Genomic DNA, 23044 nt, shown 5'->3' on the forward strand with positions numbered 1-23044 from the left:
TGCCAAGAAGGGTGATGGCGGGTACCATGACACCGATGGGCACCATGTTGGTGACCCCTGGCTTAGGCAGCTTCCAGACGGGCATGCAAATGCACCTCCACTGCCAGCAGCAAACAGAATGGGAATATCTACATCTCCCTCCCCAGTTCTCACACTCCTCTTAACTGCTGTCACCCTCATTTTGCTCTTTAAAGCCCTTTGAAGGTTTCAGTCCCCCCTCCCCCCGCTAGGTGCGCTGTAGTGCTACAGCACAGCTTGGTAAAGAATTGGAGAAAAAAGACCTTTAAATGGCTGAGAAGGAGGAAGGGAATGCAGAATTTAGCATTGCCATTTAAAAGGCAGACCTTAGCTCCACCCTCTCACTAGGGTGGCATCTGGTTGGTCACTACCCACAGCCATCCCACAGTTTCAAATGAAGTTTGCATTTTCTCCAGGGTAGAAAGGGGAGGGAGGTGGAAAGGGGAGGGAAGAGCAACATGTAGCTTGATCTCATCAGATCTGAGAAGCTGAGCAGGGTCAGTACTTGGATGGGAGACCTCTAAGAAAGACTCAGCAGAGGAAGGCCGTGGCAAACCAGCTCTGCTTGCCTTGAAAGCTTCTTGTTGGAGTTGCCATAAGTTGGTTTTGTCTTCTGGGCATGGAGAAGGGGGTCAATGGGGATGTATGTGTGTGTGGGGGGGGGAGGTGAGGTATTTGTGAAGTTCCTGCACTATGCAGGGGGTTGGACTAGATGACCCTAGAGGTCTCTTCCATCTCTATGATTCTATGTGACATGAAGGCACTTGGGTGTGTAATAGTGGGGGGAAAGGGAGGTAGGATATGGCCAAATTGGGTATGATGTTGTTTTAGTGCTCCTCTTTATTGAGGAGGGGGGGGCGTCCTTGCGATCCATGTTGGAAATTACCATGAAACTGGCAAGAATATACATATGTGGACATTCTTGTTACAGCAACCTCAGGATTGCAGTGAGTGTTGGGCTCCCAACTCTGGATTCAGTCATTCCTGATGATTTGAGGGTAAAGCCTGGGGAACTCAGAGATGTGGAGTTGTCAGCCTCCAGGTAGTAGCTGGAGATGTCCTGGTATTATGACTGATCTCCAGCTGACAGAGATCAGTTCACTTGGAGAAAAGCGTTGCTTTGGAAGGTGGAGTCTGTGGCATTATACATTGCTGAAGTCCCTATCCTCCCCACACCCTGTCCTCGTCAGGCTTCACCCCAAAATCTCCAGGTATTTCCCACCCCATAGTTGGCAACCCTAGCCCATCCTTTAAAGATGCCATTTTCTTTAGGGAAACTGATCTATGTAGTCTGGAGATCTAGGGTTACTTTCTCAACACCAGTAAGCTGCATCAGTCTTTAAAAAACAGACTTATTCCTAGCACCCAGTTATGATTGAAATGCATGTAACTCAGCTGTCTTCTAAAGCTAAGCCCGTTAAGCGCTTAAAGGAGACTCCCTGGATATCTCAGAAACCTCACTTGAATTCATGGAAGAAAGATGGGAATAGAAATGAATACCTGAAAAGGGGTGTGTGTTTGTATAGGATCTGCTCGGCATGCAGAAGGCTTCAGGTTCAGTCTCTGGCACCTCTTTAGAAAGACTGGGCAGTAGGTGATGTGAAGACCTGGGCCTGAGACCCTGGAGAACCCACTGCCAGTCCTGACCTTGATAGGCCAAAGTCTGACTCAGTTGGCCCTGTTCACACGTCCCTAATGGATGTAAGAAAGGGCCATTTTAAAACCGAAACCTGGGTTAAGTTGGTGTTTAGATTGCATGTCGAGCAGGAAATATGTTGAACATGATGTAAGAATTGCTCACCAGGTATACAAAGAAAAATCTAGGGTGGACAGGTTAGCTTCTTGCAGTGCTGGAAGCATGCATGCTAACAGCCTTGCCAACCTCCAGGTGATGGCTGGAGACCTCCTGGGATTACATGTGATCTCTAGGTGACAGAGATCAATTCCTCTGAAGAAAATGGCTGCTTCAGAAGGCGGCCTCTGGCTCAGGCTCCACCTCCCCATCCCCTTCAGAGGCTCCACCCCCAAATCTCCAGGTATTTCCCAACGAGCAGGGCTTTAACCGGGGGCTGCTTTTGGAGCGCAGTTGGTCAGTCCAGTGTTCCGTAGGCCTGGGGAGACAGGCTAGAACTTCTCCAAGTGGTGTTGGAGGGGGGAATCTGGTGAATTGTGCCAAGTCGTTCTTGGGGGCCCACTATGCCGTCGCCTTGCTTGAGTGACTAGCCGCATTTTGCAAAAATGGGACTGACCTAGGGTTGCCAATTCCCAGGTGGAGGCCTTCCCCCCCGCTTTAGGGTCATCAGAAAGCGGGGGGAGGGGAGGGCAGGACCGGATCTACATGTTTTTTGAGGGGGGGCAAAATTAAAAAATGATGCCCCCTTATGGGCCATTCTCTCTTATGGTCCCATAGAATACAATGGACTCCATACCCATCAGCACCCGGGGCAAGCACCCCCCTCCGCCTCCCCTAGATCCAGCCCTGGGGAAGGGAAATGTCTACTGGGCACTCCATTATTCCCTATGGAGATAAATTCCCATAGGGTATTATGGATAATTGATCTGGGGCTCTGCAGGAGGGGGGGGGCTGATTTTTGAGGTAGAGGCACCAAATCTGCAGCATAGCTGCCGGTGCCTCTCTTCAACACACCCTCTAAGTTTCAAAAAGATTGGAACCGGGGGTCCAGTTCTCTGAGCCCCAAAAGAAAGTGTCCCTATCCTTCATTATTCCAAATTGAGGGAAGGCGTTGAAAAGGTGTGCAGTCCCTTCAAATGTGATGGCCAGAACTTCCAATTTTACTCCTATTCAATTATGCCTTGCTCCTGGATCCACCCCCAATGTCTCCTGGCTCCACCCCAAAGTCCCCAGATATTTCTTGAATTGGACTTGGCAACCCTAGACTTGACCACCTTGCGGCTATATCCAGGCGGGTAGCTGAGGTGGGATCTGCAGAAGCGGGCGTGCATGCCAAGGCTTAAACCCAGAATAAAACTGCGCTGGTCTGAAAGGTAACACTGGACCTTCGCTATCAACACTGTAAGTCATGACATCATTCCTAGAGCTCGGATGGCAAACGGGACCCGGCCCTCTCCAGCCCAACGGAGACAATGAAGCCAAGCAGAAGCGGGCGGGGGGGGGGGGAGAGAAGGGTTTTCTCCATCTCGGGAATCCCGCTCCGCTCCCCTTCCAAAAAAAGGGAAGGTGGTGCAAGAAAACCGGAGCTGCCCGGGGCGAGAAAGAGGGGAGGCGCCTTCCCCTCGACTCCTCCCCGGCGCCTTGGAGCGGTGCGGCCGGGCGCAGAAGCGTCCGTGACTGCTATAAATACAATGCCACCATCGCGCTCTTCCGCTCTCTCTCCCCTCCCTCGGCGCGGTCGTGTGAGCTAATCCGTTTCTCTTTTTCTTCCTCCTTCCCTCTCGCTTGCTGCGGTGCAGTTCCTAATTGGCGGCTCAGCTGAACTCCCACGCCTGGCCCGCGCTCGCCTTCAGCCTCTCCCATGGGCTCGCCAGGTACGTACGCCGGGAGCTGCCGGCCGCTCCGCGCTTCCCAGCCCTTCATGCCGCCTTTGGAGGGTTTCTCCCCCCCCCAGCCTCGGGGGAGAGGAGATCGGCTGCTGAAGCTCTTCAGCGTTGGGGATGGCAGGGGTCTCGATGCAGAGTCCCCCCCGCCCCCCGCTTTGCTTTCTTGCTTTCTGGGAAAGCAGCAGCTCGAAGTAGGGGAGGGGTGTTGCCATCTCCAGGTTGGGCGAGTCCTGGAGATTGGAGGGTGGGATCTCAGGAGGGAAGGGAGCTCTGGAAGGTAAAACAATCATAGAGCAGCCCACCTTCCAGAGCAGCAGTTTTTTCCCTAGGGCAAGGGTGGCCAAACTGCGATTTGGGGAGCCCCACGTGGCTCTTTCACACATATTGTATGGCTCTTGAAGCCCCCACCACCCGGTTGGCCAGCTTAGAGAAGGCATTTGTCTCTTTACATTAGTTCTCCAAGGCAAGCCAGGCCAGCTGGTGGTTTGGAGAATGCATTTCAAGTGGCTTTCTTTTCAACCCCTCCTCTGTCTGTCTATCTATCCTTCCTCCCTCTCTCTTGTGGCTCTCAAACATTTGACATTTATTCTGTGTGGCTGTTGTGTTAAGTAAGTTTGGCCACCCCTGCCCTAGGGGAACTGCTCTTTGTTGTCTCAAGATGATTTGTTAGATTGGGCTCCAGTAGCACCTTAGACTCTTAAGTAGACTTTCAGGGGACTAACCTGAAACTCCGAAAGGAGCTTTGGCTCTTAAAAGCTGATACCCTGGACATCTTATTGGTCTCTAAGATGCTTCTGGATTCAGTCTGACTTTTCTACTAAAGAGCCACACAGCTGCCCTCTGATGCTATCCTTATGGAGGTGAATTGTAGTTCCAGGAGATCTCTAGGCCCCACCTTGAGGCCGGCAACACTAGGTGGAGGGGAACTTGAGGGGGCTGCAAGGAAATGCCACGACTTTCCACCTTTCCTTGTTGCTTTTTTAAAAAAAGGCAATCTCCTCCTCCCTTAGATTTGTAGCTTGCCATATCTACAACACTGCAGATTTATAGCCTTATCTTCTCCCCTCACAACAGACATCCTGTGAGGTAGGTGAGGCTGAGAGGGCTCTCACAGCAGCTGCCCTTTCAAGGACAACCTCTGCCAGAGCTATGGCTGACCCAAGGCCATTCCAGCAGCTGCAAGTGGAGGAATGGGGAATCAAACCCGGTTCTCTCAGATAAGAGTCCACACACTTAACCACTACACCAAACTAGCTATGCCAGTTGGGTTTGTTTTGAAACCATTTTATAGGAAACTTGAAACAAATGAATTAATTCTTTAATATGTGGCATTTGTCTGGGAGCTAAAGAGGTTTCTAGGTTCCCTCACCCTTCTGGAATGGACCCCCTATATCTGCCTGTGTTTTTTAAGTTAACTTTTTAATTATAAATATGTATTATAGTTGTGTGAGGTAGAGCGAGCTTTATTTTGCATAGACTCTGTTACACACAGTATACTTGAGTGAGTTGAGCAAAGGTCACAGTGAATTAAGAAGGTCACTGCAGGTCATGATATTGCCCTTGAGAGGACACATCTCTTCCTTCCCCAACTTGTATATAGTTCTGTGATAGATCTTCTGGATCTCTAATGAATCTACACGTTCATATTGTTGCCTGAACTAGCCTGGTACCACTAATAATGTTTTCATGGAGTTTTAAGTGTTTTTGTGGGTCTTCATCGTAGTTCTCATATAGCCCTTCTCTTGGATATCTCTCTACAGTGGAATTAGCTACCTAGGGAAGTGGTTGTTAAGCAGTGGCTGGACAAACACTTTTCAGGGATGCTGTAGGCTGATCCTGCATGGAGCAGGGGGTTGGACTAGATGCGGGACTGGATCTACATGTTTTTTGAGGGGGAAGAGGCAAAATTAAAAAATGAGGCCCCCTTATGGGCCCATTCTATATTATAGGCCCATAGAATAGAATGGACTCCATACCCAATTTGGTGCCTCCCCCCCAGCAGTGCCCAGGACAAGTGCCCCCTCTGCTCCCCCCTAGATCCGACCCTGACTAGATGGCCTGTATGGCCCCTTCCAACTCCGTGAATCTATGATTCTATGTTTCTATTTGGACTCTGGGAAATGAAAAAAATGTCCATAATGAAATATCCTCTGGCCACCTACTTCTGATACACATTTTTGGGGATTTGAGGCTTCCTAATTTTTGGCCCAGGCTAGCCTAATTTTGTCAGATCTCAGAAGCAAAGCAGGGTTGGGACTGGTTAGTATTTGGGTAGGAGACCACCGAGGAAGTTCAGGATTGCTACACAGAGTCGGGCAAAGGCAACCCACCGCTGTTTATTTTTTGCCTTGAAATCATATGGGGATTGCCATAATTCAGCCATGACTTGACCACATTTTGCAGCACCAATTTTAGCTCGGAAGTTGTACTGCGTGCTCGCTTCCATTTTATTATACTCGTTAAACTTTTAATTGTATCACCCAATCTATCAGTAGGCAATAATGTTCTCAGTGTATGCCGTTGCTCACACTAATGCCCTGTGAGCACCGCTAAAATACTGTAAAAAATAAAAATGAAGGTTTAGTGGAGCCCAAAGTATTAGGTCATGCAGAAAGCTGCCTGTTGCAGCTCTGCATAAGTTATTGCTCTGGCCTGATCCCAGCATCTTCTGGAGTGTGGGTGATTCTGCCATGTCTGACTCAGGTTTATACTAGTCACAGTGTACAAATGCAACAGAATTACCCTGTCCTTAAAGTAGGTAGCCTTTTGGTTGTCTCTTTGCTTAGAACAATGTCTCATACAGAGATTCTCCTGAAACACCTTAAAAGTGACCTTTTTTTAAAGGTAGCTGTTTGGGGAACACCTCCCGTTTGGAAAATTATTTATGAGGGGCCTTTGTGACTCAGAGTACATTGACTTATTACAAATTATGTGAATCATACCCATTCTACCCAGTTAGCTTTCCACCTGCAAGCCTTCTGGACTCTTCCTCTGCCCCCCCACCCCCCCACCCCCAGGATTCTATTCTATCTTCTTTATAAAGTTAAACAGGACTTTGCTGGCCCCCTTGAAAGACTACCCAAAATGCCCCCAGGCCTATTAATTTTACTGCAACAGACTAACATGATTATCTTGATACATAACTTCTCTTAGATTCTTCATTGGGTTGCAGTAGAACAAAGTTTGAGTCCAGTGGCACCTTTGAAGGACAACAAAGTTTAATTCTGGGTATAAGCTTTCATAGGCATGCATACTTTTTAAGCTTATACTCAGAATTAAGAAGAGGGGTTTCCCTTGGAATGTTAAAGAAATACCAGAGTAGCTGCAAGAGAGCCTCCAGTGGTTGGCCTGTGCAAGCGCAGTCACAATGTGTGCCTGCACAGAAGACTCAATGAACAACAGTTGCATGCAAGTGCAATACTGCTTAAAACAACTAGGTTTTAGGTATCTGGGCATTAAAAAAAAAAGTAGTCTCCTGTGCAAGCACCAGTCATTTCTGACTCTGGGGTGAGGTCGCATCATGACGTTTTCACGACAGACTTTTTATGGGGTGGTTTGCCATTGCCTTCCCTAGTCATCCACATTCCCCCCCCCCCCCCAGCAAACTGGGTATTCATTTTACCAGCCTCGGAAGGATGGAAGGCTGAGTCAACCTGGAGCCAGCTACCTAAACCCAGCTTCCACTGGGATTGAACTCAGGGCATGAGCAGAGTTCAGACTGCAGTACTGCAGCTTTATCACTGTGCCACGGGGCTGCTTACCTGGGCATTAGGATACCATTTTTCTCCACTTTGAAAAGAATGTTTCATTATATAAGAGAAGTAGGTAGTTAAATCCCAAAACAAAAGCCTGAGTACTAAATGAGAGGGGGAAAGGCCATGCTCTTAAGATGTAGGATGCTGAGAAAGAGACCTTTGAAATCATGGCCTGAGAAGCTCCCTCCCATTTTAAATCTAGCCCAATGAGGAGTTCTGCAACACTTGAAAGTTTGCAGTCTGTATTGTGTGACTTTGGTTTGTCTTAATTTAAAGTTTGTGTTTTAGTTTTTAATTTTTTTTTACTCTAGTTATCCAGAGTTCTGATTATTCAAATATTCCAGAAGCCTGATACTTTGTGTAAGGGTTGTTATCGATACCTATACCATGTACCCATACTTGTCTAGTTATGTATGAACTGCAAAGTTTTCCTGAATTCCTTTGTGAGTCCAGGAACTATAATTCCCAAAGTCATGGAATTGCTGCAGAGGAATAGCCTCAGCGGGTTGGGGCTGGAATGAGAACGGCCAAGGAAATTTAAGTAGCTTCTCTTCCTTCGTCTTTCGAGTGGAGCTCTGCTAAGAGGGAAGCATGATTTTGTCCCCTTGTCTCTCTAGCGCTTGCTTGTCCAGCCCACATGATTAATGCTTAGCGTGAGGGAGAATGGGGACGATCTTTCTACAGATCAGAAATGGAGTGGAATGGAATGGAAGATTGGAGGAATGGAGTGGAAGATGGGAAAACTCTGTACCTTTCATGTGTTGATGATTAGATAGAGGCCGGGCTTTTTTTGTAGCAGGATCTCCTTTGCATATTAGGCCACACACCCCTGATGTAGCCAATCCCCCAACAGCTTCTAGGGCTCTTAGTACAGGGCCTACTGTAAACTCCAGGAGGATTGGCTGCATTGGCCTAATATGCAAAGGAGTTCCAGCTACAAAAAAGGCCTGGATACAGGGGTGGCCAATGGTAGCTCTCCAGATGTTTTTTGCCTACAACTTCCATCAGCCCCAGCCAGCATGGCCAATGGCTGGGGCTGACAAAAGTTGTAGGCAAAAAACATCTGGGGAGTTGCCATTGGTCACCCCTGGACTATAGTATAAGACCCAGGAGTTAGGCATCATCTGGGCATTTGTTAATATCAGGTTTTGGGGAGCTGTACGTCATGTTCAGCAAAGAGAAAAACCTCACAAGTCCTAATCAACAGGGTTTTGATGGGGTGGGCTATGCAGCAGGACCAGATCTACATGTTTTTTGAGGGGGGGGGGCAAAATTTAAAAATGATGCCCCCTTTTGAGCCATTCTGTCTTATGATCCCATAGAATACAATGGACTCCATACCCAATTTGGCGCCCCCTTCCATCAGCGCCCGGGGCAAGCACCCCCCTCTGCCCCCCTCAGATCCCGCCCTGCCATGCAGATACATCAGGGGTCTCCAGTGCAGTTCCCACGGGCATCATTATGCCTCCTGTCACCTTTCCTGGTGTTTTAAAAAAGTGACTGGGGCCAACAGAGCTTCTGATTGGCCACTAGAGATCTGATAGATATTGCCCAATGAGTGAGCTAGCTCATTATGTATTCTTGTGTGTATGCAAGAAAATATTTTAAATTAACAATTGTCCTGTTCAGCAGAGCTTCTGCCTGAAATGCTGAAGAGTTAGACATTTCGTGGTTGGTTCCGCCCAGGAACTCCTTTGCATATTTGGCCACACACCCCTGATGTAGCCAATCCTCCTGGAGCTTACAGTAGGCCCTGCACTACGAGCCCTGTAAGCTCTTGGAGGACTGGCTACATCAGGAGTGTGTGGCCTAAGATGCAAATGAATTCCTGCTACAAAAAAAGCCCTGGCTTCACTGATAGCCATTTTGTGGTTGCTCCGATCACTATGTGTCAGGTTTCCAAAGGTGCCCACTGGCTCAAAAAGGTTGGGGACCCCTGGTGTATGTATTTGTTCTGCTCGAAGCCGCTCGCTTGCAGGTTTGGTGACCCGCTCTCCTTCTCCCGCCAGTATCGTTTGTTTTATCCAGGATGGCTGCTTGTGGAGGCACCACCAAAAACAGGCTCACGGTGAATAAGCACGTCTGGGACTTCCTGACCAAGGAGAGCTCTGCCAAACTGGTCAAGCTGAAGGAAGAGAACAAGGTGAGCATCTTGATCGATGGCGAGACTTCGGAGATCTACGTCCTGCAGATCACCATGCCTGCCCACGGGCCCAGCAACGGCCTTTACCTGGCTCGCAAGGCCCTCAAGGCCCTGCTCAAGGAGACGGAGAAAGAGCTCAAGAAGGCCCAGCGCCAGAGTGAGCTGATGGGTTGCATGGCCTTGATGGAGAAGAACCGGGAGCACGGGGCGGTGGAGCTGCACCGCCGAGGGGCCGCCTTGATCTCCAGAGGGCAGCAGACCTCCGGGCCGAGAGTGGTTGGTGGCGGCGGAGGGGTGGCCAGCTGCTCGCGGGGAGGGGAGGAGGAACAGGACAGCCAGTGCCCCATCTGTTTGGGGGAGATCCAGAACATTAAGACTCTCGAGAAGTGCAAGCACTCCTTCTGCGAGGATTGCATCACCCGAGCGCTGCAAGTCAAGAAAGCCTGTCCGATGTGTGGGCGCTTCTATGGGCAACTGGTGGGCAACCAGCCTGAGAACGGGCGCATGCTGGTCTCCAAGGACTCGAGTCTGCTGCTCCCGGGCTATGAGAAATACGGCACCATCATCATCCAATATGTCTTCCCGCCTGGGATACAAGGAGTAAGTAGGACGACTTTGTCTTTGAGGAGTGTTTATTTAGCAGATGGGGTTGTCCTCACCTTCTTTACGAACACTAAAACAGATGCAATACGACCCTGTTTAAAAACAGCCAATCTGTGACTCCTTCACTGAAAGACATTCTTTTTCTTCTGAAGCTGGAGACACTTAGCACAGGGATGGCGAGACTGTGGCTCCGGAGCCATATGTGGCTCTTCCACATAAATTGTGTGGCTCTCAAAGCCCCCCACTGCCCTGTCAGCCAGTGCGGAGAAGGCATTTGTCTTGTTAAATCACTTCTCCAAGCCAAGCCAGCTGGCAGCTTGGAGAAGGCATTTAAAGTTGCTTTCTTTCCACCCCTTCCTTTCTTCCCCCCTCCCCTTTCCTGAAAAATCTGACATTCATGCAGCTCTGAAACATTTGACATTTATTCTACAGGCTTTTATATTAAGCAAGATTGGCCACCCCTGTATTAGCAGAACGGCTGCCATTAAGCAGGGCATAGAGAAAGAGAGTGCTCATCTATCCTAAGGATGTATGAAAAGAGGAATGGAAGTGTGCTGCCTCCACGTTCTTCATGGACACACACTACACAAATTATGGTTGCCAACCTTCAGGTGGTTCCTGGAATTACAGCTGATCTCCAGACAGCAGAGATCACTTCCCCGGGAGAAAATGATTGTTTTGAAAGGTGAACTCTATGGTTTTATAGCCTGTGGAGGACCCTCCCTAGGCTCCATCCCCCCCCAAAAAATCTCCAGAAATTTCCCAACTTTTTGTTGGCAACACAAACTCTATGGCAAGGGTGGCCAATGGTAGCTCTCCAGATGTTTTTTGCCTACAACTCCCATCAGCCCCAGCCATTGGCCATGCTGGCTGGGGCTGATGGGAGTTGTAGGCAAAAAACATCTGGAAAGCTACCGTTGGCTACCCCTGCTCTATGGCATCCTGCTGAAGTGTCTTCCCACCTTATCCTGTCCCATACTTTACCACCAGATCTTCAAGAATTTCCCCACCCAGTGTTGGTAACCCTAAACATGGTGCATAATTTTCAGTGGCCACCTAATGTTGCTGCAGAGCAAGGGGGGCAGGTATTGTTCGTACCATGATAACTTACGCTCTTCCTGCCCCTTTTTTTCCTCATAAGAGTGAAAAGGAGCTATTTATCTGTATGGGAGAAAGTAAAGAAAGGTGTTAACAAAAGCAGCTGGAATAGAGGCTAAACCTGCTGTTCCTCCCACCACACCAATTCCACACACACACACACACAACCTGTTCATATGTCTTGCCCCTTCATTCCCAAATCATTCTCAATCCTAGTTCTGAGAGGTTGGAAAAGCAGGTAAATTCAGGGGAAGGAGAGTTTTGGGAATAGGAAGGGATTATGAAATGAGATGCTAAAGGAAGAAGTGTGAATGGACTGTAAGGAATTTCTGTGCAGTAGTTATTTTTTGGTAAGAATTATACATTGGGCTGGGGGGTATACTTAGCATGTTTGCTTGTAACGTAACAGTGCCTAGTATGTGGCTTTGTGGAAGCAGGTTTGCTGTTTTTGAGGAAACAGTACATTTACCCTTTGGAAATCAAGATGTTTCATTTGTTCTTATGTTCTCTATCGGCTTTCCCACATTTTCCTGTGCTGATGTGTCCTCCTTGCTTGAAGGGTGTGTGTGTGTCTGTTCCACATGTGTTTTGTTCCATCTAGTGGCTGATTCAATATTACATCTCCTTGATGTCCGGCATAAAAACAGACATTGACTAATGCAGGGGTGGAATTCTAGCAGGAGCTCCTTTGCATATTAGGTCCCACACCCAAGAGCTTACAAGGCTCTTTTTTGTAGGCTCTCGGAGGATTGGCTACATCAGAAGGGCGTGGCCTAATATGCAAAGGGGCTCCTGCTAGAATTCCACCCCTGGATTAATGTAATACCAAATCAACTACAACAGGGAGCAAAATGCTTTTGGGATAGTCCTTCCACCTGAAGCAACAGGAACACACAAGTGAGGAAAATGAGAATGCAGAAAAGCCCACTGTATAGACCAGGGGTGGCCAAAATTGCTTAATGTAAGAGCCACATAGAATAAATGTCAGATGTCTGAGATCTGCAAGACATGAATGTCAGATGTTTGAAGTTCTAGCCTGTAAAAGTGTCATCTGCTTTTGCTGCAGCAAATCCACCCGATCATGTTCAAAGTGGTTAAGGATAAATGTATAAGAGCCTGTCTTCTATTAATTATGAACAATAAGACAATTTGGAGCAGCTGTTTCAGATTATCTCATACAGTTATCAGTTTAAACCAAGTTAAGAGCCATCTGGTAAAAACATGAAATGCTTCAGCAGAATTAAAACCCGTATCAGAACCACTGGCTTACAACAAGCCAGCAGGAGGGACTTCAGAAGCCAGCGTGGTGTGACAGCAAGACTATTGGAGCAGGAGCTGGGAAACCCACCTCCAAATCCCCTCCTCTCTGCTCTGGAGACTTGCTGGGTGATCTTGGGCCAGTCATATGCTCTCAGCTGAACCTACCTCACAGGGTGGTTGTGAGGATAAAGTGGAGGAGAGTGGAACAATGGAAGCCATTTTGGATCCTCATCGGGGAGGAAGGTGGGGCATAAATAAAATCAATAAATAAGTTTGGGGCCTATTCTGAAAGGAAGAAAATGAACTGGGTATTTGGACCTTCAAGAGAAAGGAATCCTTGAAACGTGCCAGAGTTGTACTCTCCATGCAGGGTCATCTGTCCAGCTCTTGGATCAGACTAAGTTTGCCTGGTAATCCTCCGTTCCCAGTGAATAGAGAAGTAACACTTTTTTGTGGGGGGGGGGGGGGTTGGGGGTTCCCTTCTTGCTTAGAATCGTAAGAGTTGTTAGGAGCCATACAGGCCATCTAGTCCAACTCCCTGTTCAATGCAGGATCTGCCTAGAGCAGGAGTGGCCAAACTTGCTTAATGTAAGAGCCACGTAGAATAAATATCAGATGTTGGAGAGCTGCAAGGCATGAACAGCAAATGTTTGAAGGAAGGAAGGAAAATAGATGAGGAGGGAGAGGTGGAAAGAAGACAACTTTGACTTTCCAAGCTGCCATCTGGCTTGGCTAGGGAAAGTGATTTAAAGAGACAAATGCCTTCAGGGTGGTGGGGGCTGAGAGCCACACAATATGTATGAAAGAGCCCTAGCCCAGCCTAGAGCATTCCTGACAAGTGTTTGCTTCTATCGCAAATAGACAAAACAAAAGCATTCGTGAAATAGCATGGAAATTTCTTTTTTTGAAGAGTGATATTTAGAACCATATTGGCCAGGATGTAAAAACTATACGAGGCATCGCCGACGCTTGGGTTAGCCTACTGGGACTTCAGACTTTTTCCCTCAGACTCCGAGCCATATTGCAGATTGCTTTTTGAGAGTTCCCTCAGGGAAACCGTTTTGAAACTAATGTGGCATGTAAGGCCGCTGTTCAGGAAAGATGGGCCCAAAGCCCCCCTTGGGAACGCAAAACTAATTGTGTTGGGGCGTTCTTTGTTGGATTGGGGCCAGTGTTTCCTTTGACTTTACTGCTTTCCAAAATCTGTTTTTTGCTTATACTAATAGCTTGGATCCGGGCCCTGGCACCCACCCCAGAGTTGCAGCCTATAGAATGGCAAGGGGTGACGATCAGACCTGGGCTGTGTACACACACCTGGGTGCAATTGAGCCTTTGCATGTGCCACACCAAAGAGAGTCCAAGCCAGTGTTTCCTGATTACGTTTTGAATCCATTATTATTATTTTCATTTAACAGTGGCAGCTTGGAATGCAAATTTAAAAAAATGAGTTTAAAAAGGCATATTTACGCAGCTTTGATTTGGGTTTCTGTCCTGTTGTTAAGTGAAAGAGTTTGATACAGAAAAATAAAAACACAGCGGCATGATCCAGTAGAAACTGGAACGTTTCTTCCTTCTGTTCATTTCAGAAGTTTAAGCAGGGGCTTGGCTATTCTTCTCTGATCACTGAAATGGGTGGGTTATATTGTGCTCATCGCACAGGCCCAGACTGGTGGAAAGTGCTGTCACGTAATGGTCAACTTACAGTGATCCAGTTGGGATTTCAAGGCAAGAGACAAACAGAGTTGGTTGGCCATGGCCTGCTTCTGCTTAGTGACCATGAACCTCCTTGGTGGTCTCCCATCCAAGTCCTGACCATGGCCAACCCTGCTTACCTTCTAAGACAGGGTCACCAAACTTGTTTAACTTATGAGCCACATTGAGTAAATGAAGATGTTTAAGAGCATTTTTATTTTTTCAAAATTTAACATTTTTATTAAAACTCCTAATACTTTCTTTGCACAGAATGATAAAATACAAAATCTGCACTTTACAACATGGCCATGCTAGAAGGAGACTTTTTAAAAAACAAAAGCTGGGAATAACAGTCCCCATAAGACCAGCATAGGGCAAGGTTAGGGAATTTGTTACCATTTGGAGAAGGATACACATATGTACCATATAAATCACTGACCACCATATGCACCAGTATGCACCTCTCTTTACCAAGGTTAGTTTAGTTTATTTATGTAAATACAGCTCCTACAAGAGCTATGAATCTAAGGGGGAACTCCGCACCATCCTCTTTTATTCTGTCCCTCCTTACAGTGGCTCTCTTGGCTCTTATGCTCTCTTTTTCTTGCTCTAGGTTTCCAAGCAACCTCTGTGGTAGAGAAGAGCTTGCAAGCCTGCCTACTTCCCCTCCCTTCCTTCCTTCCTTCCTTCCTTCCTTCCTTCCTTCCTTCCTTCCTTCCTTCCTTCCTTCCTTCCTTCCTTCCTTCCTTCCTTCCTTCCTTCCTTCCTTCCTTCCTTCCTTCCTTCCTTCCTTCCTTCCTTCCTTCCTTCCTTCCCACATGTTGGGAATAGTTACTTCCCTATGAGTCAACACTCAGAGGCTGACTGAGTTCCCAATGCTAAGCAGGCTTACTTGAGAGTAAGCCTGCATTAAGTTCCTCCTTGACCCTCTGGGAGCCGCACAATATGTGTGAAAGAGCCACAGTTTGGCCACCCCTGTTCTAAGACCTAACAAGATGAAGCTAGCCTGAGCCATCCAGAGCAAGGCGTTCACAGACTAACAAAGCAGGAAAAAGGCTGTGGCATGTTTTGCGTGCAGGTCCAATCCATGCTGACATCACCACTTCCAAGGATCTGGGAAAGGGAAAGATCCAGCACCCGCACCTAAGAGCTGCCACCAGTCAAAGCAGACAGGATCAGTGGTCTGATTCATTATAAAGGCAGGGGTCCCTAACCTTTTTGAGCCTGCAGGCACATTTATTTTTTATTTTATTTTATCGAATGTATATCCCACCCTCCCCTGGATTTGGAGTTCTGCCATGGCATGGTGGGTGCAGCCACAAAATGGCTGCCACAGGAGGCAGAGCCAGCCACAAAAACGATTGCCACCGCTTAACTTCAGTAACACACGGTGCAGATCCTTAGGCAGCAATGGCAGTTACTGCCATAGTGACACCTTTGAAAATCCAGTCAAATTTCCAGTAGTCAATCTGAAGTCTTGCTGGGCAAAAAGCCCCACCTGACCCTCTCCTCTGTAAAAAAAACACTTGTTGGGTGCCTGGGGTTCCCTGGTATAAACACAAGAAACCAACAAGAGGAAGCTGTGTGGTAATCTGGGAAACAATACAAAAAACCAACATAGCTACAATTACTGGCATAATAACACATATAAAGTTCAATTTATAAAGAAATAAATTCAATTCCTAAGAGATGAGTCTCATACATTCCAAACATGCAAAACTGCGCTCTCGCATAATACACAGGAAACTTAGGCATATTGCAAGCTTGTGCTGCCTCAATTGACCTCCAGGACATGCAGCAAAGGAAGAAGGGTTTTAACCCTTTAGTCAACATTAAGTATTTCTATCCAGAACAGACTTTCCCTTCCTGGCCTTCACCCCAAGCCTGCAATGTGCATTTTGTAGACAGCTCTAGGCACATTCTTACCCTCTCTTCTATTTGAGCCCTTGGAGAGTCTGGGAAAATCAGAGTGGTGGCATTTAGGGACCCTTGAGTGCAAAGATCACCAGTTCCCTTGCCTTGCCTGCACTCTCTCAAATCAAGTATTTATGTGAGAGTCCTGTTTTGCACGTTTGGAATGTATGAGACTCATATCTTAGGAAATGAATTTATTTATAAATTGATCTTTATATGTGTTGTTACACCAGTCATTGTATGTGTCGTTACACCAGTCGTTGGCTTTTTGTATTGTTCCCTGGTATAAGGCATGCTCTCAGACAGGAAAGGAGGAGATGATGGGGTGGGGGAGAATCTTTGAATATATAGAAAAGTAGAGAAGAAAGAAAGCCCCAAACCATATGTTGATGGGGAAACATGGAAACTGACCAAGCTTCAGTCCATGCAGCAAATCTTGTTCCCATTAGGAGCCCTGTGCCTGTCCCGGAGGAATGATTCTTGGGCCCTGAGGAGGGTGGGGGGAAGAGTCTGGGAGAGTACGTGGCGGATGTGCATCGCAGAGGAAAGATGGAGACAGTAACTGATTAGCATTGCACAAAAGCAATTCTGCAGATGTGCCCAAGGACATCAGCAAACTTGTTTTGAATGACACTGTGCTGAACTTGGGGGAGGTCCTATTCAGGCTCGTCATAAGGAGATGCAGGTGTGTACCATGCCCTGTAATTGGGGTCTCACTATTGGGACACATCTGTGCATGTATTTCTGTACGTTTTCCCTACTCTTCCTACAAGGATCTCGGAGCGGCTGGTGTGCATTGTTCTCTCCTATTCCGTTCTTCTCTTGCAAGAACCCTGTGAGATAGGATGGGAGGAGAGTAGAAGGAAGAAGAGGAAGATGATGATAATTATATTGGATTTATATCCCGCCCTTTACTTTGAATCTCAGAATGGTCACAATCTCCTTTACCTTCCCCCCAGCACCACAACAGACACCTTGTGAGGTAGGTGGGGCCGAGAGAGCTCTCCCAGAAGCTGCCCTTTCAAGGACAACTCCTACGAGAGCTATGTGGAGATCTGAACATGGGTTTCCTAGATCCTAGTAAATGCTACACTAAGCTGTCTGTTTAACTCATACGGTATAATGAGGATTGTGAGATTACCACTTTGAAGAAAGCAAGAGTTCCTTTCTTACAAGATAGGGAGAAACTCCATATTTTTTTAAAGCACCAGCACGGAGTAGCAGTGTGTTGATCAGGAAGAACTAGGTTCAAGTCCTTCCTCACCTATGAAACCCATTAGAGGTGATCTTTGGCTTGTGTCTTTCTCATTATGACCTACCTGACAGGGTTGCTGTGAAGGTAAAAGGGGTAAGGGACCATGTAATGCTTCTTTGAAAGTGGGTGGGATAGAAATCTAATGAATTAAATTGAATTCAGTCCCACAAGAAGGAGCTGAAAAGCCCAGCCAATCCCAATCTCATCTCAGAAGCTGAGCAGGGTTGATTCTGACAAGTACTTGGATGGAGACCTCCTTGGAATACCAGCAGTCAGGAGGACAGGGGCAGGCTTTATTCAGCCACCTCTTTGAATATCCTCCAAGTCCCCAGTAAGGGTCACTTACCAGAGGCTGACATGACTTTCAGGTGCTCACACATGTGCACACCCACAAAAAAAGAGGAGCAGCTGTGGCTCAGGGGTGGCCAACGGTAGCTCTCCAGATGTTTTTTGCCTACAACTCCCATCAGCCCCAGCCATTGGCCATGCTGGCTGGGGCTGATGGGAGTTGTAGGCAAAAAACATCTGGAGAGCTACCGTTGGCCATCCCTGGAGTATCTACTTGGCATGCAGAAGGTTCCAGGTGCAGTTCTTGGCATCTCTGATTTTAAAAGGATTAAGTAGTAGGTGATGTAAAAGATCTGAGACCCTGGAGAGCCACTGCCAAGCTGAGTAGACAATACTGACCTTAATGGAGCAATGGTCATTCAGTAGAGGGCAGCTTCTTTGTCAAGGGGGTTTGTTTGTGTATAGAATGAAAAGCGCATATTTGTTCGAACTTCAACAAAATACTAAATAAGGTGATCCTGTGTTGGAAAAAAAATCATTCCTTACATCTGTATCCCAGCTTTCCTTGATGGAGCTTGGCGTGGAATGCCAAAGACAGGTAAGAGAAGCTGCCTTAAACTGAATCAGAGACCAGTGGTCAAAGTCAGAATTGTCTACTCAGACCAGCAGCTGCTCTCCAGGGTCTCAGGCTGCAGTCTCTCACATCACCTACTAGCTGCTCCTTTTAATTTGAGATGCCAGGGATTGAACCTGCTCTTTTTAACTCGAGATACCAGAGATTGAATTTGGGACCTTCTGCATGCCAAGCAAACGCTCTGCTGCTGAGTCACATCCCCTCCCAACCAGTGTTCCCTCTAAGGTGCAGACTCTTGTGAGCAAAAATTCTGCTTTGTGAGCTACAGGCATTAAAGTTGTGAGCTACTGCGTAAATAATTGTGCTCTGAGGTCAATTTTCCTGAGCTAAGACAAAAATGTTTGAGCTGGAGGCTAAAAATCGTGAGCTAGCTCATGCTAACTCAGCTTAGAGGGAACACTGCTCCCAACACACCCTTTATCTCCATAACACTCTTGCGTGATCGTGGCTGGCACAAGGTCACCTTGTGTGCGTAACAGGAGAGTAGGGATTCAGACTTAAGACTATGAAGCTTGGATATAACATTTTGCCACTGTGGTAATCATTGGTGCACTGAAGCACATTAGTCTGAAATGCTTTCACCACTCCGGGCACACACCAGTGTGCATCTGGAGCATAGAAAAGCAGAGTAAAATTTACCTTTGAAAGCAAATCAGCAACTGATGTGGGGTGGTCTGCCCCCGAGAGAGCGCAAGCGATTGCTGTCGTGTGTGCTTTCTTCCTATCATTCAGCATTCTCAGAAAGTCTTACATTCCTGCCTCCTTAAAAGCCCTGACCTGGATAGCCCAAGCTAGCCCAATCAGATCTTGGAAGCTAAGAGGGTCAGCCCTGCCTAGTATTTGGATGGGAGATCTCCGAGGAAGATCAGAGACATTGTGATTTGACAGCAAAGAATGCAGGATGAGTGAAGCTGGGGCTGAGTGTCTCCACCTTGGAGGCTGGAGGAAGAACTTTGCACTGCCTGCAGCTGCACAACCAGGTGTCTTGTGGGTTTTGTTTTTACTTACTTCATATATAGTCTGCCTATCTGGTGGATTACAGGATATAAAGCAGTGCAATCCACATGGGACAGCTGATGGACAATGCAATAGGGTAAAGCAGGGCTGTTTTTGTAGAAAAAGCCCAGCAGGACCTCATTTGTGTAGTAGACCACACCCCCGATGTCACCCTTGTTTTCCAAAGAGCTTTTTCGTAGGAAAAGCCCAGCAGAAAAGGCCACACACCCCTGATGGCAAGCCAGCCAGAACTGCGTTCCTGTGCGTTTCTGCTCAAAAAAAGCCCTGGGGCTAGGATTGCAGAGCAACATGAACAAGGTGTTTAAGGCAAAGTAAATGGCAAGATAAAAGTGGATGGCAAGATATAGGTCAGATTCAGGCAGCTAACTGGGTTGGTCTGAAGCAACAGAACAAAGTTTGAGTCCAGTGGCACATTTAAGACCAGCAAAATTTAATTCTGAGTATAAGCAAGAACTAAGTGACTTAGCATGTGTAGTGGGATAGGAACCCAATATCTCTGTTAAGCCCCTGGGGGTTCCATTGTCCTGAGAGCTGTAATAACTTGTAATGAAGCAGTCTTCCATTCTAGTCTGTTTCTGAAATGTCAGTACAATAAGGCAGGTGATACCTACGATAATAACTGCAGTTAACTGCAATCCTGTTCTTTTGCAAAGTTGGCCTCTTGGAGTGTTCCATTCTACTAATCTTTTTTCAAAATGCCCTTTTTAATGTTACAGTAGCCCACATTCTGCAGGTTGAGGGTTGGTTCTATTGGCAACTCACCCAGTCCCCTTTTGCAGGTGGAGCACCCTAATCCTGGAGTTCGCTACCCTGGCACCACCCGTGTTGCTTACCTGCCCGACTGCCCAGAAGGCAACAAGGTGCTGGCACTGTTCCGCAAGGCCTTTGACCAGCGCCTCACCTTCACTATCGGCACCTCCATGACCACCGGCCGTGCAAACGTCATCACCTGGAATGACATCCACCACAAAACCAACTGCACTGGAGGACCACAGCTGTACGGAACTGAATTGCATTGGGGCAGGGTGGGAATGCTGGGAAGATGCATGCAGGGGCTGGAAACCCAGAGGAATCATAAGAATACACAGAAAACTTAGGTGCAGAGCTTTTTTTTGTAGAAAAAGCCCAGCAGGAACTTATTTGCATATCAGGCCACACCCCTGACATCACCGTTGTTTCACACGGCTTTTTGTACCAAAAGGCCCAGCAGGAACTCGTTTGCATATTAGGCCACATCCCCTGATGCCAAGCCAGCTGGAACGGTGTTCCTATGTGTTCCTGCTCAAAAAAAGCCCTGCTTAGGCACAATGAAAGCTTGTGCTGCCTCAGTTGACCTCCAGGACATGTAGCAAAGGGAGAAGGGTTTTAACCCTTTAGTATTTCTTATTCAGAACAGGCTTTCTCTTCCTGGCCATGTCTGCAATTTGCATTTTGTAGATAGCTCTAGACGCATTCTTACCCTCTCTTCTATTTGAGCCCTTGGGGCAGAGCCAAGAGTCTGGGAAAATCAGAGCGATGGCATTGAGAGATTCTTAAGTGCAAAGATCACCAGTTCCCTTGCCTCAAGAGGGAGCAGTGGTCACAACTGGCTGCAGGCTTCCAACTGCTGGTCAGTGTGCAGTACCTCACTAGTACACTAGGGGGTAGTACAGGGATTAGTCTCTTTGTGGTCGAAAGTGCTGTCCAGTTGCAGGCAACTTATGGTCACCCTGTAGGGTTTTAAAGGCAAGAGATGAGAGCGAAGGTGGTTTGCCACTGCCTGCCTCTGCCAAGCAACCCTGGACTGCCCTGGTCTCTCATCCAAGTACTAACTAGGGCCAACCCTGCTTAGCTTCCAAGCTCTAAAGAGCTTAGCCTAGGCTGGGCCATCCAGGTCAGGGCCCAGTCTCTTTAAGTTCTAGGTTAGATATAGATGTATATGTATTATTATGCAACCACACTATTAGTAAAAACTGGGTTTGGGAGGAATGGATGGTGGTGGTTAGCAATGTTCCCTCTAAGCTGCAGAGTCTTGTGAGCAAAAATTCTACTTTGTGAGCTACTGCATCAATTAGTGTGCTCTGGGGTCATCCTTCCTGAGCTAAGACAAAAATGTGTGAGCTGGAGGCTACAAGTCTGTGAGCTCGCTCACGCTAACTCAGCTTAGAGGGAACACTGGCGGTTAGTGAATGCCTCTTTTTGTCTGCATCTTCGATCCAGAAGGGTAGCTGTATTCGTTTGTCTGCAGCAGCAGAAAAGAACCAGTGTCCCATAGCACCTTAAAGACTAACAAGTTTGTGGCAAGGTAGGTGAGCAGTGAATCAGAAAAGCTCCTACCCTGCCACAAATTTTGTTAGTCTTTAAGGTGGTGCAGGACACTTGCTCTGTTCTACTGTCTGCATCTTGTGCAGGATATATTGTAGACTTGATTTTAAATTAAATAGTACTCAGTAGCAATTTACATCAAAATGCACTTCTAGCCTTCTGGGCAGCAGGAGCAATGATGGCCTTCCTTTGAAACTATAAATAGTTTTTATAGTTTCAAAGGAAGGTATTTGATCAACTCCTAGTTGATCAAATACCTCTTTTGTGCCAAATGGAAGGCACAGAACCCTTAAGGCTGAGAGCTGTAGGGGAAGGTGACTGGAGGTAGTAATCATATGAGCAAAACTGATTTATTTAGGTCAGCGGCTAATTGAGCGGTAAAGCTTTCCCCCCCCTCAGAGTAGTATAGTTCAGACTGTTGGTGTGGAGGAAATGTGTTACATAGCCAGCCTTCTTCCTGACATGCTAGGTTTCCAGCTGCAAGGAATATCTGAGTATTTTAATTCTCATCTGCAGCCTGAAGTGGAATATTCCTAAATGTATAGATTGCCCTGCGACTGAAGAAGCCATCTTTTTGGCTCTTTGCTCGAGTCTATCTGCTTTCTTATAAGAACATAAGAGAAGCCATATTGGATCAGGTCCAGGGGTGGAATTCTAGCAAGAGTTGCTTTGAATATTAGGCCACACACCCCTGATGTAGCCAATCCTCCAAGAGCTTACAAGGCTCCTTTTTGTAAGCTCTTGGGGGATTGGCTACATTAGGGGTGTGTGGCCTAATATGCAAAGCAGCTCCTGCCAGAATTCCACCCTTGGTCAGGCCAGTGGTCCATCCAGTCCAACATTCTGTGTTGCACAGTGGCCAAAACTCCAGTGCCATTGGGAGGTCCACTAGGAGGGCCAAAACTCTAGAAGATCTCCCAGGTGTTGCCTCCCAAGCACCAAGAATACAGTGCATTACTGTCCACAGAGTGAGCAGATGTCTTATTCAGGAAGCAGGATGTGAACATTGTCCTGTCTGCTAAGACAGTTTGTGATCTTGTTCCCCCTCTTTAACAATATGGTTTTTTAAATGCCTTCTACATCAGGAACGCCTCCTGTGGAATGCCAGTGCAATGCAGAGTTCACTAGGGTGTATCCCAAGATGTGCAGGGTGAGGCTTGTTATGTGTTTAGTATTGATCCATGTACATCTAGAATACACCCAATACTTCTTTGTATGTTGTTGGCAAATGTGTGCAGCGGAGGGGGTGGTGGGGGAGGATAAGCTGCTTTTCGGGGAATGCAATTTGTCATTGTTAATGGCAATTTGCCATTGTTAATGGTTAAGGGCTTTTTTTCTAGCGGGAACTCCTTTGCATATTAGGCCACACACCCCCTGATGTAGCCAATCCTCCAAGAGCTTACAGGGCTCTTAGTGCAGGGCCTACTGTAAGCTCCAAGAGGATTGGCTACATCAGGGGTGTGTGGCCTAATATGCAAAGGAGTTCCTGCTACAGCAAAAGCCCTGCTTGTAAGGAACCTGGGTGTTCAAAATCGGAACATTGT

At 47.2% G+C, this 23044-nt stretch overlaps 1 protein-coding gene across 1 annotated transcript in view; it reads left to right on the forward strand.

Annotated features, from left to right (window-relative positions):
• DTX3 (deltex E3 ubiquitin ligase 3) overlaps window positions 1-23044 on the forward strand; it is a 47143-nt gene that overhangs the window by 22976 nt on the left and 1123 nt on the right. Inside the window, exons 2-4 of the mRNA XM_060252872.1 lie at window positions 3451-3525; window positions 9302-10035; window positions 19976-20193. Of these exons, the coding sequence (XP_060108855.1) occupies window positions 3513-3525; window positions 9302-10035; window positions 19976-20193 (965 nt within the window). The 5' untranslated portion in view covers window positions 3451-3512. The remainder of the gene's footprint in view (window positions 1-3450; window positions 3526-9301; window positions 10036-19975; window positions 20194-23044) is intronic.

Source organism: Heteronotia binoei, chromosome 13, assembly GCF_032191835.1.
Source record: "Heteronotia binoei isolate CCM8104 ecotype False Entrance Well chromosome 13, APGP_CSIRO_Hbin_v1, whole genome shotgun sequence".
Classification (NCBI taxonomy): domain Eukaryota; kingdom Metazoa; phylum Chordata; class Lepidosauria; order Squamata; family Gekkonidae; genus Heteronotia; species Heteronotia binoei.